This window comes from Chenopodium album, chromosome 21 (assembly GCF_948465745.1).
Source record: "Chenopodium album chromosome 21, dcCheAlbu1.1, whole genome shotgun sequence".
In the NCBI taxonomy this organism is placed as follows: Eukaryota; Viridiplantae; Streptophyta; class Magnoliopsida; order Caryophyllales; family Amaranthaceae; genus Chenopodium; species Chenopodium album.
Window position 1 is genome coordinate 13,675,158 of NC_137854.1, and position 24,662 is coordinate 13,699,819.

At 37.1% G+C, this 24,662-nt stretch overlaps 1 protein-coding gene across 1 annotated transcript; it reads right to left on the minus strand.

Annotated features, from left to right (window-relative positions):
* Window positions 1-1,217: 1,217 nt before the first annotated feature.
* Window positions 1,218-21,770, minus strand: LOC145602262 (uncharacterized). Its single transcript, XM_081658446.1, has 6 exons — window positions 21,381-21,770; window positions 19,718-19,850; window positions 19,520-19,623; window positions 18,477-18,648; window positions 18,218-18,358; window positions 1,218-2,000 (listed from the first exon to the last, which is right to left on the minus strand). Exons 1-6 carry the CDS (start codon window positions 21,428-21,430, stop codon window positions 1,608-1,610), a joined length of 993 nt encoding a protein of 330 aa, XP_081514572.1. The 5' UTR covers window positions 21,431-21,770; the 3' UTR covers window positions 1,218-1,607.
* Between the last annotated feature and the right edge of the window lie 2,892 nt (window positions 21,771-24,662).

Sequence of the window (24,662 nt, forward strand, 5' to 3'; positions counted from 1 at the left end):
AATAAAATATCTTAGTATGTAATTTATATGTTTTTCCTCAAAAAAAGGAAAAATTACTAAAATTAAGCAAATATTTGATAACATAGAAGCAAAAACATATGTAAACCCTAAGGGCTAACTTATCGACTTATTGTTGATTGGTTTTGTAATAAAAATGTAATTGTATAGTAAAAGGTTTTGTCACTTTCACAATTATCTGGCCCAAATACATACATTTGTTGATTGATTCAAAAAGAACTATTCAAGTGGAGTTTTGTAGGTGTTTTCTATTCATTTCTGTTGATGAAAGATGTTGTGATCACTTTCCCAGCAGGCACCAAGTCATTGCTTTAGGACCATGTCTTACTAATGCAGAGGTTATTCTACCTAAGTTTTCCTTATTCTCCTATCCTATTCTATGTTATATGGACTTATCCTAAACTTATCACATTTGAATTAATCATAATTTCTTTAAACTAAATTAATGAAGATTAACCCAAAATAACTTTCCTCAAAAAATTTATTTGAACTTATGCTCCCTAACTTTATCTTAATTTATCAGCTCTACATTTATCTCATCTAACTTAGCTAAACTTAGTAGAGTTAAACTAACTGATTTAGACCATAAGCATGCTTGAAGGGCACAAAAAGTCCCCTAAAAAAGAATAAAGTAACTAGTGTAAGGGCTTGTTCTCTTCAACTTAATTTCAGTTAAGTTCAGCTCCGATCAGTTCAGTTCCTAATTCCCTTCCCTCGTAAACAATTTCATTTCAGCTCTATTCAGTTCAGTTCAGTTCAGCTCCAATTAATGTAGTTTAGTTCAGTTGAGCTCAGTAAATCAGAACATGCCCTAAGTCGATACAAACTCTCGCAATTGCACTTTCATGGAGTTTTGGGCTTTAAATCCAATTATGCTCCCTAAATTGCTTAATACCCAAACACTTTACGCCTTTATTAAGGCTCTATTTGGTTCGTTTAATTATCTAAATTATTTTGTTTAAACTTATTTTAATATTAGCTTAATTTATTTTTGTCTAAACATAGTTAATTTTAATTTTCCGAACTTATTTTGTTTGATTTATTTTTGAGCTTATTTGTAGCTGAAATATCCTAACTTTATTGGAACTATTTTTGAGCTTATTTGTAGCTGAAATATCCTAACGTAGATGGGGAAGGTAAGGGTATCCCCTACTCCCAAGCAAATGAAGATAGTGGAGCTCAAACTTACCACCTTAAAGTTAAAAAAATGAGTTCTCCACCAAGCTTGTTTGTTATGTAAACTTTAAGGATGCTTATTAAAGAATGAAATACACATAATCTTCTCTACATTGTCCTGCACTGAAGAAGCAAGCTCGCTGATCAAACTAATGAGAAAGCTTTCAATTTTAAGTACAAATAACTGCACAACAAACTTCTCCTGCAAATCCAAGGTGTCAATATTCATGAAGGACATGAACTAGCTACTAAATACATAAGCCTTGTGCAACCATGCAAAAGAGAATAAATCAGACAGCAACCTTCATACCAGAAAAGACGGACCATTCACATGTGCAGCTCCAGAGAGTGGCTCGCTAGTTGCAATAAGACACAAAACTACAATAGAACTCAATATAATTATGTACACTCGTTCAAGATTTCCCTTCTTCTACCTTCATTGATCCAAAATTAACATTCACCAATTGTGCAGCTGCTCTGGCTGCAGCTGAAGCACGCTCTGCTGAGGTAATGGCTACTCTGGCTTTCTCTAAGATGTCAGAAGAATTTAATCCTGTATCCTTATTACTGTCACTAACAGAACTTTCCCCTGCGTTATTTCGGTTTGATGCTTTTGTCCCGTTGGAGTTCAATACAACTCGGTTGCCATTATGACTAGGCGTTTTGGGAGCTCGAATACTTGCTTGGTCAGTTGAAATTGGAGGCGTAACAGGCTGTGCTACATTAGATGGCGAAGAATTACGATGCAGCGCCTGGATAGGAGGCGCAGAAAGTGAAGGATCTACATGTATTGTCCGCCGACCATCCTGTAAAAGTTGAAGAAAACTGTGTAGTTAGATAGAAATAACAAAACATAACAGAAAGTTTACTTAAAAGGGTAATAAGTGCGTTCAACTTTGGACAACCCATAGAAAACAAGTGTGCAAGATAATACAGGGCAAAAGATTGTTATATTGTACTTCTTACTAAAGTGTTCACAGAACTAGCATATCATGTTGGTTGCTGGTTCAGTGGTTACATGTGCATAGACACAGGAGAGAACTTGAGAATCCAAATTGTAATGGACTCAAGTTACGGCCCATTACTCAAGCCTAAGCCACCAATCAAGCTGTACTATCAGAGAAGGGGGAAAGCAGCCAACAATCAAACACTTCCATCACATGAGGACAAAAGTGCAATGAACCCATTCCCACCCCCCGTGACACTCACTTACCACAGGCGCAGAAAACATCAGCAAGGACAACACAACAGCAACAACAAGCAGTGGCCACTAGGAGGAGAAACAGAGGACCGTTGAGCAGGGGAGACAAGGCACCTTTAGCTATTTGTTCCTACTATGCAAAAGGGGAAAGAAGACAAGAACCGTACGCTTATTAATTAAGGCTGTGTTTTGCCATTTCTTACATTGTAGTAGTAGTATAAATTGTAATAGCTAATTAGGAAGAGGCATCCAGAAAGTTGTATCGTGTTATTGGAGAGTAATGGCCTAAAGCCATTGTCACTTACATTTTCCAAGCTTTTGCTTATCTATCAAATTACAACCATTTGCCTTAATTCTCTTAATTGAACCACCACGTCGTTGCAATTGGTATCAGAGCATAATGCCTCCGACGCCCTTAACGGTGATGCCGGAGCGGGTAGCCGCTCTCGAAGAGAGGGTGGAAGAGATATGTCAGAAACTAGGGGACGGAGAAGGTTCGCTTCAGCAGGCTTTGTTGAAGAAACAGAATATCGACATTGACAACGTGAGACAAGTAATTGAAGGAAGAATCGATCGATTTCGCGATGAGGCAAAATCAACAAAACGCCCTCATGACGAGCAAGCAAGAGAGATTTATGGGTGAGATCAGAGACGCCATCAAAGCCTTGGGAAAGCAACCGGAGCAAAACAAGGGGACTGACGAAGAAGTGGAGCAACCGCAGCCGTACGGCGGATACCAAGGCTCGCCGCACGGCGGCAGAGGGTACCAGGAACTCACCAATAGGGGCGGGTGGCTTCAATGGCCTTCGCTTTGAAAATTGGGACACCAGATTGGGAAGTGGACTCCGCCATCAACAAAACCACAATGACCACCGGAGTAACTGGAAGCTTCGCAAGCTTGATATGCCCACCTTTCAAGGATCCGACCCAGACGGGTGGATTTTAAGGAGCGAACAATTTTTTCAATTTTACCAGCTCTCCGAGCCGGAGAAGATACAGGCGGCGGTGGTGGCGTTGGACGGGGATGCGCTGAGGTGGTACCAATGGGAGCAACGCCGCCGAGTGGTGCTGCTGTGGGAGGACTTTAAGTTGCGGATCTTGAACCAGTTCCGGCCGGTGAACGCCGGGTCGTTGCACGAGCAGTGGCTGGCGGTGCATCAGGTGACAACCGTGGTGGAGTATCGGAGAGTGTTTATTGAGAAGGCCGCACCTCTCCCTGACATACCGGAAAAAATTTTGAAGGCGGGCTGAAGGAGGTAGTGAAGGCGGAGATCCGGATGTTGAATCTGTTAACCCTGGATGAGGCGATGGATTTGGCGGTGCGGGTCGAGGAGCGTAATCGGGGTAGCGAATCCAAAAATACGGGCGGAGCTTTCACTAAGCCCGGGCCGTACTCTTACTTCAATAGGAGCCCAGCCTCAACCCTTTTGGGAACTGGCTTAGTCCCATTCCTATAATTCACAGCCAACCCAAACCTTCGTCCCCACTAAGTCCAACCCTGCCCACACCTATCAATCCAATCCCAGTTTACAAGGATCACAAGCCTTGACCAATTACCCCACCCACAATCATAAGAACCCGAACCACACACCAACCCGAACCCACCCCAATTCTTCTCAGTTTAGTGGCAATGTGAGGCGTTTGACGGAGCGGGAAATGCAGGAGAAACGAGCTAAAGGACTATGTTTCAAATGTGATGGTAGGTGGACCGGTCCGACTCACATATGCACGGCTAAAGACCTTAGCGTGCTCTTGGTTGAGGAAGAAGAGGAGGAGAATGGAGGGGAGTTTACGTCCATGGAGGCACCGTTGGAGGGGGAAGAAGGTACCTCGGCCTCGGTATCAATGTGTTCGATTGTAGGATTGTCCAATCCTAAAACAATGAGGCTTAAGGGGACAATTAAAGGGCAGCCAGTAGTCGTGATGATCGACCCCGGCGCCACCCATAATTTCATTTCGTTGCAAACTATTGAAAGCCTCGGTTTGACCATTACCGGTGACACGAGTTTTGGTGTTTCTCTAGGAAACGGAGAGAATATCAAGGGCAAAGGGCAATGGAAGGAAGTGAGATTAGAGCTAGGAGACGGGATTGAGATCGAGGAAGAATTTTTGCCCTTTACGTTGGGTAATTCTGATGTGATTTTGGGGGTACAATGGCTTGAAAAGCTAGGGACCGTGATTACTAATTGGAAGCTACAAGAAATGAGCTTAAACTTGAACGGGAAAACCGTGGTGATTAGAGGGGATCCAAGTTTGACGAAGTTGGGGGTCACGCTTAAAGCCATGCTTAAGACACTAAAGAAAGGAGAAAGTGGATTGCTAGTGGAAATGAATTTGGTGGAAGCTGAAGAGTGTAGCCCAAAGGGAAATGGGCCTAATGAAGATGGGCCACCTGATTTTTTTCAAGGGGTATTGAAGGAGTTTGCTGAAGTTTTTGACAGTCCAAAAGGTTTACCACCAACTACGGGGCATGAACGCTCTATACTCCTCAAGGAGGGGAGCAACCCGGTTAGTGTTAGACCGTACCGCTACCCCCAATTTCAAAAAGATGAGATCGAGAAGCTCATCGGTGAGATGCTTCAAGCGGGTATTATAAGGCCTTCGACTAGCCCATTTTCGAGCCCGGTTTTGTTGGTGAAGAAGGACGGGTCTTGGAGGTTTTGTGTTGATTACCGAGCATTGAACAAGGAGACGGTTCCCGATAAATACCCAATCCCGGTGATTGACGAACTACTTGGCTCAAGTCTTCTCCAAACTTGACCTCAAGGCCGGCTACCATCAAATCCTTGTTAAGCCGGAAGACACTCATAAGACGGCCTTTCGAACCCATGAGGGGCACTACTCCTAGTAATGCCTTTCGACCTTACAAATGCTCCGGCTACTTTCCAATCCTTGATGAATGAGGTATTCCGTCCCTTCCTTCGAAAATTTGTGCTTGTATTTTTTGATGATATTCTCATTTATAGTGCTAACCGTGAGGATCATATTGATCACTTGAGAATTGTTTTATCTATACTTAGAAATCACTCATTGCATGCTAATCAAAAGAAATGTGAGTTTGGTAAGAATGTGGTGGCATATTTGGGCCACATGATCTCAAGATTTGAGTAAAATTAAGTCCATGTTGGATTGGCCCACTCCAAGGTCCATCAAGGAATTAAGGGGCTTCCTTGGACTTACTGGATATTATCAAAAGTTTTTTAAGCAATATGCTCACATTGCTCATCCTCTCACTAACAAATTGAAGAGAGATAATTTTGGGTGGAATGAAACGGCGGAGGAGGCGTTTCGAAGGTTGAAGGTGGCCATGAGCTCGGCGCCGGTCTTAGTTATGCCGGATTTCACCAAGACCTTTGTAGTGGAATCCGATGCTTCGGGTTTTGGCCTCGGAGCGGTGCTTATGCAGGAAGGGCGGCCGGTGGCATTTTTCAGCAAGGTTCTAGGACCAAATGGAAGAAGCAAATCGATTTATGAGAAGGAATTAATGGCCGTTTGTCTATCGGTCCAAAAATGGAAGCACTATCTCTTGGGTCGACGATTTGTAATACGGAGCGACCAACAAAGCCTCAAGTACATCACCGAGCAACGTGAAATTGGGATGGGATATCAGAAATGGGTGCGGAAATTAATTGGTTTCGATTTTGAATTGCAATATAAGCCCGGGGTTGCGAACAAGGTGGCCGACGCCTTGTCGCGGCGAGGTGAAGATGGGAATTCAGTGCTGCTACAGCCCTTGGTTGCGACGCACCAGAGTGATTGGGATTGCTTAAAGAGGGAAATTTTGGAGGATGAGGAGATCGGGAAATTGAGAGCGCAAGTCGACAAGGAGGAGATGATTCCAGGGTACACCGTGGAAAATCAGCAACTGCTTTACAAGGGACGGCTAGTGATACCCCGTGATTCGAGATGGAAGGTTGTATTGCTTAAATCCTACCACGATTCACCAGAAGGAGGACATACAGGGGACATAAAAACATACTTGAGAATGGGAGCCGAGCTGTTTTGGCCAGGAATGAGGAAGGAGGTGGCTGAATACGTGCGAAATTGCGGGGTTTGCCAACGAAACAAGCACTCTCAATAGTCTCCGGCCGGTTTACTCCAACCCCTGCCGATTCCGGTGAGAATTTGGGAGGACATTAGTATGGATTTTATTGAGGGGTTGCCTCGCTCGAAGGGGGTAGACACGATTTTGGTAGTTGTGGATCGGCTATCGAAGTACGCCCACTTCATTGGTATCAAACACCCATTCACGACTTATTCGGTGGCGGAAATATTCGTCAAGGAGGTTGGTGGTTGCACGGGGTCCCAAGTAGTATAGTCTCCGATCGAGACCGAGTTTTTGTGAGTGTGTTTTGGAAGGAACTTTTTAGAATGCAGGGCACTGACTTGAAGAAGAGCACATCTTATCACCCCCAAACCGACGGTCAAACCGAGGTGGTGAATAAGAGGCTCGAAACTTACTTGCGGTGTTTAGCGGGAGGGCAACCCAAGGCATGGGCAAGGTGGCTTCCATGGGCTGAGTATTCTTACAATACGGCCTCGCATTCCTCCACCCTTATGTCTCCATTCAAGGTGGTTTATGGGAGAGACCCTCCTAAATTACTTCGAGTGGGAACAAAGCAAACATCAGTAGATATGGTTGAGGAAGTCTTGCGAGAGAGGGACTTAATATTAGATGAGCTGAAATTAAATTTAGTGCGAGCACAACAAATCATGAGGCGATCCGAGGATGCAAAGCGGAGGGAGGTTGAGTACGAAGTAGGGGATTATGTGTTTCTAAAGCTACAACCTTACCGTCAAAAGTCCTTGGCCAAGAAACCATTCGAGAAGCTAGCAGCACGCTTCTACGGACCCTTTGAGGTGGAGCAGCGTGTGGGGAAGGTTGCCTACAAGTTAGCATTGCCCAATGATTGCGCATACATCCAGTGTTTCATGTGTCTCAACTTAAAAAGGCTCTTGGCGACATTCCAAGCTCACCCACGATCCCATCCCAGCTCACACCGGAGTTAGAATTGATAGAACCGGAGGACGTGCTTGACATGAGCTGGGCGTGGCACGGGAAAGGAAGTCTTGATCAAGTGGCAAGGGGTGCCAACCTTTGAGTCTACTTGGGAGGACGTGGTCAGCATCAAGGAGCAATTTCCATCCTTCCACCTTGAGGACAAGGTGGCTCTCTTGGGGGGGGGGGGGGGGGGGGGAGGGTTGCAATGAACCCATTCCCACCCCCCGTGACACTCACTTACCACAGGCGCAGAAAACATCAGCAAGGACAACACAACAGCAACAACAAGCACTGGGACCGTTCAGCAGGGGAGAAAAGGCACCTTTAGCTATTTGTTCCTACTATGCAAAAGGGGAAAGAAGACAAGAACCATACTCTTATTAGTTAAGGCTGTGTTTTGCCATTTCTTACATTGTAGTAGTAGTATAAATTGTAATAGCTAATTAGGAAGAGGCATCCAGAAAGTTGTATTGTGTAATTGGAGAGTAATGGCCTAAAGCCATTGTCACTTACATTTTCCAAGCTTTTGCTTATCTATCAAATTACAACCATTTGCCTTAATTCTCTTAATTGAACCACCACGTCGTTGCAAAAAGTAGTTGAGGTCTGTAGAATTCTGAGAAGGGAGGGAGAGCAACACCAAGTTGTGGTAGTGGAGCAGAGTAGTAAAGTAGCAGTAGAAGAGACAAATGTAATTAAGTAGCAGCATAGTCTAGAGTTGTATATATAAGAATGTTGTCTAAGTAAGAGAGGCATGAGATGAGACAGTTGTATTGGAGAGTATTATCCTTAAGGTACTTTGGAGAGTGGTAGGCTGAAGCTACCGTTTATCTTTCAATCAATCATCAACCTTTCGATCCTATTTCCTTGCTTATGTATGTCAGTGTGTGTTTTGCTTGTGTGTTTGTCTTTGTGTTGCATATATACAGGGGACGGGTAGTGAGTTCCTCACACAAACTTGCTCCTTTTTTTGTTCTCCCGACAGAAGAGGGTGGCAAACAAACAGAAGAAAAGGGACAGAGGGCAAACAAAGCGTAAGTGTTTAAAGATTCACCAATTCAACCTTCAAGGTAATTGCTATTTCGAATTTTTCTATTATACTAATACGATTTTTTTATTTAGATTTTTAACATGCTGAAAATTGATGTTAAATTCTATTGTTGTTTAATTGTTTTGTTGATATTGATTATACGGTTTTACTAAATTATACGGTCATGTTCAAATAATTTTTGTTTTAATTTCTTTTATATGGTCTTGCATGTCTGTTGTTGATGTTTTTCTATGCTGTTCAAAGCCTAATTTTGATGTTGTTTTAATTGTTAACCAAACCATAATTTATACGATATTGAATTTTTTGTTTTAATTGTTATTTGTGTTTGTTATATTATTCTATTGTAGGGATTGAGTCCTTTATTATTGAAGTTTGCTTTAATTGTTTTTAGCAGATTTGGATCCTCACATGCCACAAACATCGCCCCTGCTTCAATTCTCCAAAAATGTACATTGTTTGAGAACTATGTTGTATAAAGTTTGTATAAAAAATTAAAAACATTGCTTGCTTTTGAATTCTGGGTTGTAATTTATTGGAAAAATTGCTTTTAATAATCCCAACTTTTGCCCATTTGTTTTTAATAATCCCAACTTTCGATTATTATTGAATAATCCCAACTTTAGGGGGTATTTACTTTTATTAGTCCCAACCGGTAGTTTTACCTATTATAACAGGTAATTGAACTAAAAAAAATTGAAAAAAAAAATAACCCAAAAAAAAAAAAAAAAAAAAAAAAAAAAAAAAAAAAAACCCTACTGCCAGGTTCTCAGTTTCATCCCAAGCCCCCACCACCTGCGGCAACCCCCCTAAAACCACCGCCCCTCCTCAGCCACCCACCCCGAAAACGCTCCTTCTACCGTAGCCTACCACTGGAAACCCCACCATCTTTCATCCCACCACCGAAAACCCCACAAAGAAAATCCTACAAAATTTAATTGAACCAAAATTGGAGCAAATTAACCCCTCGATCGTCATCTTTCTTAATCACTGGTTGCGCGGAGGGTTGAGCAAAACTACCCTAAAAACGGAAAACCCAAAAACCCGTTCCGTTACCGTTTCGAAAATTAGGGTACCCGATCCGATAACCATAACGGTTCGGATACCCGTTCCGATAATTTGTTATCGGGTATGGTTTTTGGGTATCATTTTAAAATTAACGATTACCCGTTCCGTTCCAATAAGCAATTATTTTGTTTTTTTTTTCCTACTTAAATCTATCTTGTCAATATTTAAACTCTTACATTACTTCATAATCACTATATAATATCAATAATTAGTAATGTTATTAATAGTTTGGTCAAAATATGTGGTATTGTTTTAATAAGTGATAAAAAAATATCATAATAACTAATTTTTTAAGTTTAATTATCACAATTGGATACTTTATTGGATACCCGATAACCATTCCGAAAATTCGAGTACCCGAACTTATCGGTTCGGGTCATGGATATCACTGTTAGTGATATTGGTTATCGGGTACCCGAACCGTTAGTACTAACGGTTCGGGTACCCGTCCCATGCTCACCCCTAGTTGCGCCATTGTTGGGCTGCGATGATTGAAATCGAATTGCATAGATCGTCTCCTCTTTTTCTCACTATATTTCTTGAATATCAAATGAAGTTTGTAAGGGGAAGCTTTTAACAGAAGGATGGGGAGAAAAACTCATTTTATCTCTCTTGAAATCCAAAATTTACTTACTTTAGATGCAATGGTTCGGTGGTGGGATGGAAGGTAGGGTTTCTGGTGGTCAGCTGGGGGGGGGGGGGGGGTGTGTGTGTGTTGGTTTCAAGGTGGTGGTTGGTTGAGAAGGTTAGGTGGTTTATGGTGGTGCAGCAGGGTGGGGCTGTTGGAGGTCGGTGGAAAGAGATGGTGGCTGGGAACTTGTTTTAATTTTTTCCTCTTTTTTTTTTTTTTTTTTTGACTAATATCCTACTTACAAGTATCAATTAAAACCCCCAAAAAAAAATAAGAAAAAAAATAAATAAATTAAAAAAAAAAACCCTACTTTAGTCGGTCATTTGGGACCAATAAAAGCAAACACCCACTAAAGTTGGGATTATTTAATAATAATCAAAAGTTGGGATTATTAAAAGCGAATGAGTTAAAGTTAGATTATTAATACCAATTTTTCCTAATCCAATTAGTATACTATATTTTTGTATAACCTTTAATTAGACTTGCTAAATAACTTAATTTAAAAATCAAGTCAAATCAGGTTAGATTTGGGTTGACCCGAACCCGGCTAATATCAGGTTATATTCAGGTCAAAATAACCTGATTTAAACCCAATTTAAACCCTGATAAAAAATCAGGAATTCAAGTTACTTTCGGATTGACCCGAACCCGAAAATATCAAGTTCATGTTGGTTTTCTCTACCCGAAACTTAAATGGATCAGGTTAGGGTGGGTTGGGGGGTAGCTGACCCGAAATCAGCTGACCCAAACACTAACCCGACCCAACGTGATCCATTTGCCAGCCTTAGTCTCATCGCTTTCATGCTCTGAAGCACCTTTAGGGGGGGATAAGGTTTCCTTGGGAGTTTGATGATGGCAAGAAGGGAGCATTTCTCCGGGAGATGAACTAAGAATGGAAGTAAATGGAGCTTTCTTAAACCATGTTTGTGTTTGTATATTTTCAAGGAGATCCTAGATGAAGAATAAGAAGAAACTACTGGTTATAAAGCTTGATTTTGTTTTGTATTGAAACGAATACATTAATTGTGTAATGGCAGAAGACCAATCTTTAAACATGCAGCCGCACTTCAGAGCTTGAAGAATAATAACAGACAACAATAGCCAACATTAGCCTGTTAGGAACTGCTGTACAAGAGGTTCAGGTTCCCAAGTTCCAGTTTCTCAATCTTTCGAAACCGAAACCTGTAGAGTACCCTATATAAAAGTATCACTTAAACCTAAATCATTCATCAATTTAAGCCCAATTTGTAAAACTAATAAATGAAAATAATATTTATACAAAAAAGTATAATCTTTAAACAACTAGTTTTGGTTTGTAGTATTCGCAAGTTGTAAGAGTTGTAATTTCTGACCCTCCAAATTTTTTTGAAATAATTTAGCAAAAAAGTACGAAATATATTAACAGATAAGGTACCATAAATCAGAACCGAAATGTTCTCATTTTCTACGTACCTGTTCAACAACATTCGGTTCCTGTTCTCATTTTGTGAACCTATTGCAACAAGTTTTGATTACGATTCCAGGAATTGTATATGCTATTAGTGCTCTTGCAACTGATTCTTATGGGCATAACGATGGGAAAAACAGCAAAAGTTCATTGTGTTAGGCCATCCAAGGGAAGATGGAAGTTGAATTATTGATCATTGAGTTTCAAGGATATGGCTTTTGTAGAACGAAAGAGTATGCAGTGTTGGCGGTCATAGGCAAAGAGCAATTCTATAAAGGCAAATACAAGAGATGGTGAGAAATTACGTGCACTGGGGATCATCACGAGAGGCGGTTATCATAGGGTTTATGTGAAGCTGCACTTGGTATGTCAAGTGACACATGTGTAGCACATGCAAGCAATGCAGCCAAATTATATGGGAGGAAGCATGTAAAAGTAAGATTTGGAGTGTGTGGACATAAGAGAGACCTTGTAAGATGGACAAAAAAATAACAAAAGGTTTTACAAATTGTGAGAAAAAGGAGAAAATTGTGAAAATGGTATTTGCCATCTTTTGATCTTGAAAGCAGCAAATGTAGGAAACATTTGTGAATGAAACAATGCACATAATTGGTTTGGAAAAACTGCCTAGAATAATCTAACATTTGCCTTACACACCCAAAATAATCCCACCTTTCGATTATTTTTTTTATTATTTTTATTAATCTGACCTTTAATGTCCATCGGATGAAAATGGTCCCAACCGGTCATGTAACTTGTTATGACATGTTACCTGACACCGTGACACGTGGCGGCTTGTGATTGATAAAAAATTTAAATTTAAATTTTTTTTTTAAAGAAAATTAAAAAAAATAGTATTTACAAAACAATCCACTAGCTGCTGAATCCACCAACAATTTTTCTGTTGAGAAAAAAGTTAAAAATAGTTAATTACTGTTAATTACTAATCATCATTTCTTTAAACAAAATTAAAATCAAAACTTATTTTTTTATCAATCATGTGGTGACACGTGTAAATTAAACCTAATAAACAAATTTACCTACTCAACCTGTTATAGGTCACTTAAGACCATTAAAAGAGGATTGACCTTACGGGTCGGATTATAATTAATAAACAGAAGGTGGGATTATTTTTAGCGTATAAGGCAAAGTTCGGATTATTCTGGGCAATTTTTCCAATTGGGTTTAGATTAGGGACAAATAATTATTATTCCTTAAATAGTATGTAATTAATTACATAAATGCTTTCTGGTAAAACATGCAATCAATTCATAAATTCACGTTAATGGTTGGATATAATTTAAGATAATTTATTTTCGAATATAATATATTTATTTCCTAAATAGTAGTTGTACATTTAATTCCAAAATATTATATTATTTGTGAGGTAAAATATATATGAACTCGCATTTCTGTTGCGAACTCTAATAATTTGTTTAGAGCTCTCGCAGCGGAAATATGGCTTCTACTCGTACTAGATTATATAAAACTATACCTTACAAATAAATAATATTTTCGGATAAACAAACAATCACTGTGAAAGAAATGATAAATGTAAGAAAGTAAACTTTCTTAAACCAAACCTTTTATGACGTGAATAATGTTTGAATAATTCATCGACATCTATGTTACTCGGACTCTTCATTTTACCTCAACTACCCGTGTCGGACTCTCGACCCTCGGACATGGGTATGACACATGGACACTTCATTTTGGTTGAAAATCATAGAATTTTTTCACAAAATAGCCGAGTCGGACACTTGGATACGAACCCGTGTCGGACATGGGTACCCGAGTCCGAGTAACATAGATCGACATTACAGCCTAAGCATTATATAATAACAAGAATGACTTAAACTATTTAACTAAACAAACAACGTAACATGTTTGCAAAATGTATACGTTTTATTTTGCTATCATATCCATTTTCCTCTCCTAAAAAAATTATCTCTCAATTTTTAGAGAAATAAGTTATATGGTTTATTATAGCCATATAGTCATAAACTCCCACAATTCTCCACCTCGTTCATTATAATTTGAAAACATTCAAATTTGGACGACCGAATTTTAGATATTCGTATCCGGTTGCACCATTTTGACAATGACTGCCTACGCACCCTTGGCCTAAATCAAACCAATCAATCGTAGTTCCACTTATTTTAATATGTTAATACTTTTCACGAGACAGTGTTAAGTAATTCCAAACAATGTTGGAACTTGCTTCCTGACATAACTTTGGTTATCATGTTTGCAAGGGTTCTCATTTGTATGCACTTTCACAAGAGAAATACTTTCTTTCTCTATGACATCCCGAACAAAATGATACCTTATGATGAACCTAGTTCTTTGCCAAGCGAATAGCACTTTGGCTATCACAATTTAGATTCACACTCCTTCTGCTATAGCCATAAACTCGGCTTCTTTCATAAATAGAGCCACTATTAGCCTGTAAAATTGATCGCCAACTTACTGGAGCACCATTTATTTTAAACACATAACTAGCAGTAATCCAAGTCAACAAAGCCGCTTATTTGACATGTATCTCCACTAAAGCATAAACATGAGTCAAACTGTCAATGGTACCTTTTTTGTACCGTAAAATCCATTTCAATGTGCTTTACCTAGGTTTGCCATGAACGTACTGATGATAACACTCACTGCTTGCTGGACGTGTACACACCACGGCGTACGTTAATCTACCAACAACACCAGCATAAGGCATAAGGTACATTATCCATGTATGCCTTATCTTCTGCTATAGTGGGAGTTTGTTTACGAGAGAGCCTAAAATGTGGAGCCAATGAAGACACCATTGACTTAGCACTTTTCATCTCAAACCTTCTAATAACCCCCTCAATGTAGCCTTTTTAGCTCAAGAACAATTTCCGGTTTGATCTCTATTCCAATCTCCAATTCTCCATACCTAGTATTTTCTATACAACACCCAAGTCTTTAGTTTCAAATTCTTCACCACGTTGACTTTTTAACCTTTTTATCTCCACCTTGTTCTTAGAAGCAATAAGCATGTCGTCCATATACAATAAGAGATAAATATAATCACCTCCACGAAGTTTGTGAATGTATACACAAAAATCGAATTTACTTCCAGAAAATCCTTGTTTTAACATAAAAAAATCAAATCACCCATAAATTGATTTCCTTAAGCGACAAACCTGATTCTCTTTAACCTCAACCGTAAATCCCTCATGTTTATACATATAGATTTCCTCATCCAAATCACCATTTAAGAAGGTTGTCTTCACATCGAGTTATTCAAACATTATTGGCAAAACTGCGGCTTCTTTGCGGGGCCGTTAGGCACGGAAGCGGACCAAGCAAACCCCCCCTCTTATCCCACCAGTTCACCAGTCACCACCATGGCACCACCAATTACCCGACCACCCTCCTTATCCCACCGGCTCACCACCACCAACTATTCAAAACCCCACCAACACCAACACCTTCCCAACAACCCAAAACCAAATCAACCTTCCTCAAAATCATCTCACAATCACCTAAAAAATTCCACCCCCATCCAAAAAAAAAAAAAAAAAAAAAAAACCAACCCTAAAAAATAAACAAAAATTAAAATGCAAATTAGGGCTTAAGTTGGTCGAATTTGACCATGAAAATTGTAAATGTTCAAACTTGACCACTAAAACCTAGCTTTAATTGTAGTGATGAAACAAAAGAAAGGGAAGAGAGAGAAAGGAGCATTGCTCCACAAGGAAAGGGTGGGCGGCGATGGTCATCCGTGGCAGAAGGATGAGAGAGGGCGAAATGGAGTTTTGTTGGGGTGGTGAATGGAGTTTTGTTGGGGTGGTGATTGGAGTTTCTCTCTCTTTCTTTATCCATGGCAGTGAAGAGAGAGAGGGGAGATTGGTGGTGGTCAAAGTGTGGTGGTGGTAAGAGAAGATTAGTGGTGGTTGGAGAAGATGAAGAAAGGGAGACGAAATCTTGATGAGAAGTAAAATGATGATTCAATCAATCAAAACCTTAATCCAATAAGTGGGGTCGATACATGAACCAAATTTTATTATTCTGTATAATCATCGACAAAAATCTTCCTCATCCATCCCTTACGATCCAATGCTTCATCCTCATATTCTTCTTTAACTCTTTCCAACCAAGTCATTTTCGGTCTCTCTTACCTCGTTTAACCCCTCCATGGTCCCACTCTTCCACTCGTCGAACTGGTGCACCCACGAATCTCCGTCTTACATGCCAAACCCAGGCAATTTTCCCTTATTTAAAAATTTAATAACTTTTTATTTAATGCATTAATTAAATTTGGGAAAGATCAAATAAAGGTATGTTGGTAAATTTCACTTTAAAAAATTTACTTAAAAAGGCTTTTCATATTTAGTACAAGTATATGTCACAACTAAAAAGTAAAAGAGGTAGTAAGAAAATAAGCTTATTTCACAAAAGTTGCATAAAGCATCAGCTAGAAGTAAAGATGGAAATATTAAGTGGATGTCCGCTAACCCGCTCCAACCGCTTTTAATAAATGGACGAAAACCCGAATTAAATGGATGAGAAGTGGGTGACGGATGAAGTGGATGATGGATCGGATCGGATGTGGATGATAATTTTTTCACCCGCTAACTATCCACCCACCCGTTTAACATATATTAAATTTTTAATTAAAGAATTTTAATAATAAAATATGTAATGTTCAAGAAAATAACTTGTATTTTTTGTTGCAAATTAATTTTTCAAACAATATGTTGTTATTGTTTCATTTTTATTAATAAAATAAAAGAATTATTATATAAATAACCGAAAATTAAAGTTTATGTGAATTTTTTTCACTTTAATACTCATCCATTTGTCATCCGCTCCACCCGTTTCATCTGCGGATGATGGACGGACGGATATGGATGATAGGTGAAGCGGATGACGGATGGATGTGGATGGAGCAATTAAAATAATGGATGGATGCAGGTGAAGCTCCACCATATCCAAATCCGATCCATTGCCATCTCGAGAACAAAAATCCAAGGATATGAAGGAGGAGGATTAGGAAGAATTACATCTTCAAGAGCGTCCACAACCCAATGCCTTAGAGGGAAATTGCTTTCTTGTTTATCGAAGAGCTTCTGGGTGGAAAAATAAGAGTCCAAATTCTTGAGGAAAACTCAAACAAATTGAACCTAAATAAATTTCAAATTGTACACATGCAAGATGGAGGAAGGCATTTCAATTCAGAACATCACACCATACATGCCCAAACAAGAAATAGTTTATAACTTACCTAAGTTTAGATGGTGGCATTGTTTAATGGGAAACAATCATGCTTGTAAGACGATAAGATTATTAGGTACCATCTAAGGGAAGATGCATGATGGAACAATAATATTGTTGAAGGATGTAAGAGACATTGCAAGAAAAAGCATACTTACCAACTTATTAGAGAAAAATGGATGCAAAATAGTCTTAGCAAACGGTGTTATAAAAATTTCCTTGGTAGTGATGAAAAAGATTCGTCACGGTAATCTTTTTCCTCTTTGGAGGACACTATTACATGTGATTTAGCTGTTGGAATCGGTGGAAATAAAGACCAAATATAAAAGATACGGCACATGCGCCTTTAGGCATATGCGAGAAAAGGTTTCATCATTGCTTAGTGGTCATGGTTTGTTAAAGAGCATGAAGAAGCCACAATATCCCAAAGTGAAATTTTCTACAAGTAAGCACAAAAGCAGAGAAATAATAGAGTGGGTGCATCCGAATGTTAGGGTTAGGCAAAATTTGCTCCTAAGGGTGGTTCAAGATATTTTGTTACTTTTGTTGACAATTATTATAGGTGTGCTAGGATTTATTTTCTTAAACAAGACCAAGGTATTCAATACTTAAAGCAATAGAGAGCAATGGTTGAGAACACTACAAGTCAAAAGATAAAACTTGTATAATTTGATAATAGTACAAAATACACCAAGGGAGCTTTCAAATAATTTTGTGATAAGAATTTAAGAAAGGCATTTGTGAGACAATGAACAATCAGAAACACATCTCAATAAAACGGAATCCCAAAAAGACTGGTTAATACATTACTTGAGAAGGCAAGGTGTATGTGCTCTAATTGAATGGTGGGTACAGTCAATTGCTACAACTTGTAATATAGCGGACCAATCCCCACATTCTTAATTAGCGGATCAATCCCCATATTCTTATTTAGATGGAGACGCACCTTATTGATGTGGTCAAGGGAACATGCTGACGCAACCTTATTGATGTGGTCAAGGGAACATGCTGACGCACCTTAAAGTCTTTAGGTGCTAACTTATTATCATGACAAGGATAGCAAGCTTGATAAAAGAGCCAAGAAAGCAATGTTTATAGGGTATTAAGAAGGGTTCAAGGCTATTGTCACCTTTCCTTTACAATTAGATCTGGTTTGATTCACAGTAACTCACGTAACCCTAAAGAGGGAGTTCCAAACAGAAACATCAGAAACAATAGCAAGTCCACTTTATCCAATGCCTAAGCCCCTTTCAAGATTCTAGATTTTCTCATAAAATTACATCATTTAGGCATAGAGCCATTAGATGTCTAGATGATAAGCAAGAAGTGCAATAAAGCTATAGTGCAGAAGAAACAATAAGAAAGGAAAGAAAACACACCAGGAGATCGTCATGTTTCTTCTGGAATTCTACTTCAGTTTCTGAAGAGTCCCAGTTGACATTAAACTCTTTTGCAATTTCCTTCAGCAGCTTGAGTTTTAATTGTGCAGATGGAGCATTAACGGAAAGTTTCTCAATTATCTATAATGGAAAGGCCAAAGAATCCAAAGGTGAAACATAAGTGCTAGAACAGGAACATTGGAAATCTGCCACATAACCACCAAGAAAAATTGTAACGCAAAGACAAGAATTTCTCAACTGTACGGTTAACACTAGTATCAGGCCGGAGTTCAGAGACAGCTGAAATAAATTCCTTTCCATATTTTGAAGTGAACAAGTTTTTAACTTGCAGGAGGTCTGGCAAATCGGAGCACCTGGGAGCTGCAAAAATTATGCTTGCTATAGCCTCCTGCAACTCTGAAGGACATTGCCTACAACCCATATTTGCAATTATAAGTACTTCTAATACTCTTACAGGAAATAATTTATGCTACACAATCTTTCTTTCTATAAATGAGATAAGTTAATGTAAGGATCAGAAGCACATAAAAAGAAAATGTAGAGTTTTCTCAATGATGCTCTTCCGGGAATAAAAGATACACGCGGATCTTCAATGATGTACTGTTAAATACCTACAAGGAGTCTTTCTCTAAGGAAATGCGTTGAGACTGAGTGATTCAATTGATGGTGAACGACAAAAATAGGATTAATCAAGTTCAATAGTGATCGTTTATCAAAGAATTACTGATTATCGACTAAATGAACAACCGAGAGCAATGTACTTACGATACTTAGTTGAAATTAATACAAAGAAAGTATCTAATGAATTATGAGTTTAATACATCTTGTTTAGAAGAAAGACGAGTATTCCTTCTTATTATTGGACAATCATTTATTAACAAACCTCGATTTTCTGGTTGGAACAACTCAGCCAATGTTTTCCAATGTCCTAAAGGTGGGAATTTAACTTATTAAAGAAAGAACGACATAGGTAGGATGAGTGCTCTCCTATTTCTACTTCCCTAGAGTTGCCAATAGCACAAATTAGGCAGCGACGTGTTAGGGCTTAGGGGTGAGCGACAAAAGTTAGAAAGAGAAGGTCATGGAAAAAAATAGTTGTTTATCATTGTGATAGATATTAACTGCAATTACAGTGATGTATAGTCAAGAATCCTTTGAGAACAGTCAAGAAACAATTGATAAGATAGAGCCTATATTCATTTGTTAATCCAATAACTATCCATCGAGCATTAAAAAATTAATAAATAAATAAAAATTGATGGGACATTTTAGGTGAATTACCTCTGACTTTCAAGAACGGGCACACGTGCAAGAACAAATTCACAGAACATTTCCAAAATCTCATATGCCTCCCATGTGTTTTGTTCTCGTATAACATGCTCCACCTTAGGAAAGAAAGGATTTCATTGAGACTATTATATCTCAAACAGTTTGCATCAATCTAGGAAAAATAGGATACTACAAGCCAGGAGCAATTACCCGGATTCTGGCAATGGCCTCTTGGCCAGTCAGCAAAAACTGGGCTATCTCCTTGCGCATCTGCTTGAGTTGCGCATCTCTTCTGTTTTGCAGCAATTTGATACGGGAGATTGCCAAATTTAAGCAGGTTTTGCTACAAAATAGATATCAGCATAGTCATTGATCAAACATTTATACAACTAAAAAACACTCAATTAAACAAAGTGCAATTATACAATTATAAAGTCTATTATATTGACAGGATGCCAGAAAATACTTCCACAAATCAAACACTTCCATTTTATATGCATAGCACACTGCACACCCCCATGTGCACCCAATTTAAGGAAGATATTGGAGGGGGTAAACGGACATATTATTTAACAACCCCACTACCGATTAGAAAGGATCAGGTCATTAAGGTTTAAATTAGTTCAATTATTATGTCCATTTATCCTCTCAATTCTCTTCATTAAATTACGAGACCATGTGGTAAGTTGCAAGTGAAAAGAGGAAAGGAAATATAAATGAAAGCAACAAAAGGAGAGAAAATTAGTAATCTTGATATCATAACTAAATTCTACTTAGATCACTTTAAAATAATATAATCTGTTATTCTGTTTTTTTTTTTTTTTTTTTTTTTTTTTTTATCCTAGTGTCTTCCTTGCTCTATCCTTCACATAAGCATTTTTCTGATATCTTTTTACCTCTCCTCTTTCATTATTTCTCCCATAACTCATTATAGTTAAAAAAATCTTAAAAACTTCTCCCAATGAATGGAAATAACTGTTCTCCTAATAGTGTGACCAGAATTTGAACCGGCAATTTGCTACTCAAAGTGATGGTGGAAACAAAAGTCGCTTCAGAAATCAGAGTCACCTTAGCTGCACTTTCTCCTTCTTCAATCAAGACATACAACATCAATATATATTCATAAGACATTGTTTTCACATACCATCACATCATAGCAAAGTATAGTCATTACGATTTCCATTTGCATAGAACCAATGTTTCTGAGGACCCTATCTACGGTTTAAAGGGGTTATGAAATGTTTCCTTGTGATGGCAAATATTCTTCCATCAATACCCAATTGAAACGCAAATGCCACATTTGTCAAGTGCAACTTCAGTGATCATAGCAAAGAGCAGCATTACAAGTCAATAATATTAAAAATGGTCCTCCATTATGTTCATTTTCATAATTTATCCGTTTACTTCATCAAAATGAGGATCATGGAGTTGAGGGACGGTTTGTCCCTCCATCTCCCCAAGAGCGACCTGGGTACGATCCTCACCCCACCCCTCCTGTGATAGGAGGGGCACCCCCCCGTATCTTACCATGTAAAAAATAATAATAATAATAATAATGATAATAATTTACTTCATCAAAATATGATTACATTATTAAACTGAAATTACAAAATTGCAATCTTCCATGAATAAGTAATCCAATCTTCTAATTAGTAGCAACAGCAGTAACCACAGTACAGTTTAAAACAATTAGACAGAAATCAAAGAATTAACATTCGCAATAAACCAATTCAAAGACCAATTTTTTAAGTAAAACCCAAATCAATAAGAACTAATAAAAAGTTATTACAAGATCAAAATTATATAATCTACCAACAATTGAAATACAAAAGCATAATTTGGTGAATTTAAGAAGGGTGAATAATCAACTTACCATCTAGTGCCGAGAACACCCCGATTGAAGAGCTGATTCAAGACTGACATTGAATTGAAATCAGAAATAGTACAAACCCTTTGGAAGTTTAGGAAAGCTTTGATTTTTGCTAATTTTATTGCAAAATTTGTCCGTGGATCGGTTGAATTTTGATTGAAGAGGTGACTGGCAATAACCACCAATTCAATGCCGAGGGGTTGGCCGGAGCCAGATTACCAACTCAATTTTCCAAGTTTAATCTCCTACGTAGTAATTAACAAAAGAGTAATAAAGAGAGTGTCTATACCATATTACCATTTATGGTTTGAATTTTGGTTTAATTCAATCAACCCAATATTATAATATAAAAAAAATTAAAATAAAATTAAATTAAAAAAAAGTATTTTAAAGCATCTATAAAAAAAAATATTCTAAATATATCGGAGCATGATGATTAATTACATTTTACATCAGTTACAAACTTGCTCTAAAATTATTCAAATTACCCAAGTATAAAATACAGGTCCTGTTTGGGACAAATCTTAGAAAAGGGTTTCTAGGAATTTGTTAAAGGTTTTATGGGGTTTTAATAATCTAATTTGCCAAAAGAAATAAACACAACCTCCAAATGAATTAGTTAAGAGCAATAAAACAATAGAACTATAATAATTATAAATCAAAGAACAAGGCTCAAGATGAGAGAGACAATTCTGAGTAAGGACGAACTGGTGTCAATAAGGACGACATAAATTAGAGATTTTAGTATAATGTGTGAATCCATTCTATTACAATGAACATCCTATTTATCATGACTTATAAGTCTAATAAAGGTAAACTAGTTATTGGCCGGGTGATGCCCCGGGTCATTATAAATTAATTACTTTAATCAAATATATATATATATATATATATATATATATATATATATAGGGGGAGGCTCTCGTGAGAATTTTTCTTATATGAGAATTTTTCTTATGTGAGAACACTCTTTATGTTCTAAATTTTTACTCGTATGTTCCAAATTTTAAATCTAATGTTCTAAACTTTTTCTTAGGTGTTCTAAATTAAATCAAATGTTCTAATTTAGTACTCACATGTTCTAAATCATAAATTAGTTAAGTTTGATGTCATAAATTTTAAATAACTTATTCCAAAATTTTAATTTATATGTTCTAAATTTTAAAACGTGTGTTTAAAGATTTTTAATTATATGTTCCAGATTTTAAAGCGTATGTTCTATTTTTTACACGTATGTTCTAAATTCTTTAGTCACACTTTCTATATTCTATATCAATATGTTCTAAATTTTTATTCACATGTTCATAATCTTAAATCAGATGTTCTACATTTTACTCATATGTTTAAAATTTCATAAAGCAAATTTTATAAATTTTTAATCACTTGTTCTAATTCTTAAATCAGATGTTCTAAACATATTACTTACACAAATGTTCTAAATTATTACTCATATGTTCAGAATTTTAATTTGAGTCATATGTTCTAAATTTTAACTCGCATGTTCTAAATTTTTACTTACATGTTCTAAATTTTAAATCAGTTCTCATATAAGTATGAATTCTCACATATGGACCTATTCTCACCAGATCCCTCCCCTATATATATATATATATATATATATATATATATATATATATATATATATATATATATATATATATATATATATATATATATATATATATGGCTTGTTTGTCATTAAGAGCTTAAGTGGTTGTTTTATTTATTTATTTAATATAATAGCTTAAGTAGCTTGTTGCTTGTATGAGTTTAATTTTTTTTTGAGGATAATTTTTTTACATTAAAATCATAAAAATATGATAAATCAAATCTTTATAAATTTGATGTCAAAATATATACTACTCCATAATGCACAAAATTATTTTACTCTATGATTACTGTACAATTTTATGAGTTAATGCACAAAATAAAAATGGAGTGATGTTAAATTTCTTACGGAGTACTAACTTTATTATTATGTAATTAAAAGGAGTTACAGTCAAGGGAAATTGTCATGCATATGAAGAGTTTATCAATTAAACTTAACATTAATACATAAATGTTAATGCATAGAGTTTTTCAATTATTAATGCTATGGTATGATTTGGCGACGACACATCATATGCCAAATGGCAAAATTGTCGACACATGGCAAAACATCATGTCTTTCCATGAGTTTTAATATATATATTGATTGATTGATATATTGAAGGATCCTTGCTATTATGGTAATGTTGATAATATTAATTGACATCTTCATATCTTAGGAAATGTTGACTTAGTGATTGATATCTCCTTGATTCGCTCCTTCAATCATGGGGCTTGATTGTGCTTGCTGCCCAAGCATTCATTACATGTCTTCAAATGGTCCGAGCTTTGTAGGGAAGTTGCCTTTCTCAGAAAGGATCAGTAAGGCGGTCGATTTACTCAAAAAGGTGCATTGATTCTGTGATGTCCGTACTCAGCAGGGACCACTGCGCGGATAATATTTCGTCCAATAATTGATCCATTTCCTGTTTTAGCTTTATTTGATTGATTCCATAGTCTTCATAAGATCTTTAATTAATTGATGACTCCTTAATTGACTCAATCAAGTCCTTGATTGATGAGCTATAATTTATTAAATATTCTTTGATATCTTTGATGATGCATCTTTCCATTTTCAGCTTATTTCCTTATTATGTGTGAGTGAAGTCAATTATATATTCTTTGATTGATCTTTTCCTATTTTGTAGTTTGCTAGGAATCTTCTCCCAACAATAACCCCCAGTTTTTCTCTCTAGAGATCTATCTAGAGAGGAAAATTGTAGAATTGTCGATTGCTGCCGTACTCAACACGTAGCTTGTAAAATTGATGGTAATGGCAAATGTAGATAAATTTTTTAGAACCTGTGTGGTAACTTGTAAACTTTTATAGCCCCCAATATATCAGAGCAGGATGATTAATTACATTTTACATCATTTACAAACTTGCTCTAAAATTATTCAAATTACCCAAGTATAAAATACAGGTCATGTTTGGGACAAATCTTAGAAAAGGGTTTCTAGGAATTTGTTAAAGGTTTTATGGGGTTTTAATAATCTAATTTGCCAAAAGAAATAAACACAACCTCCAAATGAATTAGTTAAGAACAATAAAACAATAAAACTATAATAATTATAAATCAAAGGCTCAAGATGAGAGAGGCAATTCTGAGTAAGGACGAACTGATGTCAGTAAGGACGACATAAATTAGAGATTTTAGTATAATAGTGTAGTAAATCATATTGAACAAAGTATGAATG

What these genes read in the sequence shown, in the direction of transcription:
- LOC145602262 (XM_081658446.1), bottom strand. Translation starts at nt 21,430, where the DNA reads ATGTCAGTCTTGAATCAGCTCTTCAATCGGGGTGTTCTCGGCACTAGA. An exon ending in GGTGTTCTCGGCACTAGATG is followed by an intron (nt 19,851 to 21,380) that starts GTAAGTTGATTA and finishes TCTATTTTGTAG; the next exon opens with CAAAACCTGCTTAAATTTGG. An exon ending in CCCGTTCTTGAAAGTCAGAG is followed by an intron (nt 18,649 to 19,519) that starts GTAATTCACCTA and finishes TATGGGTTGTAG; the next exon opens with GCAATGTCCTTCAGAGTTGC.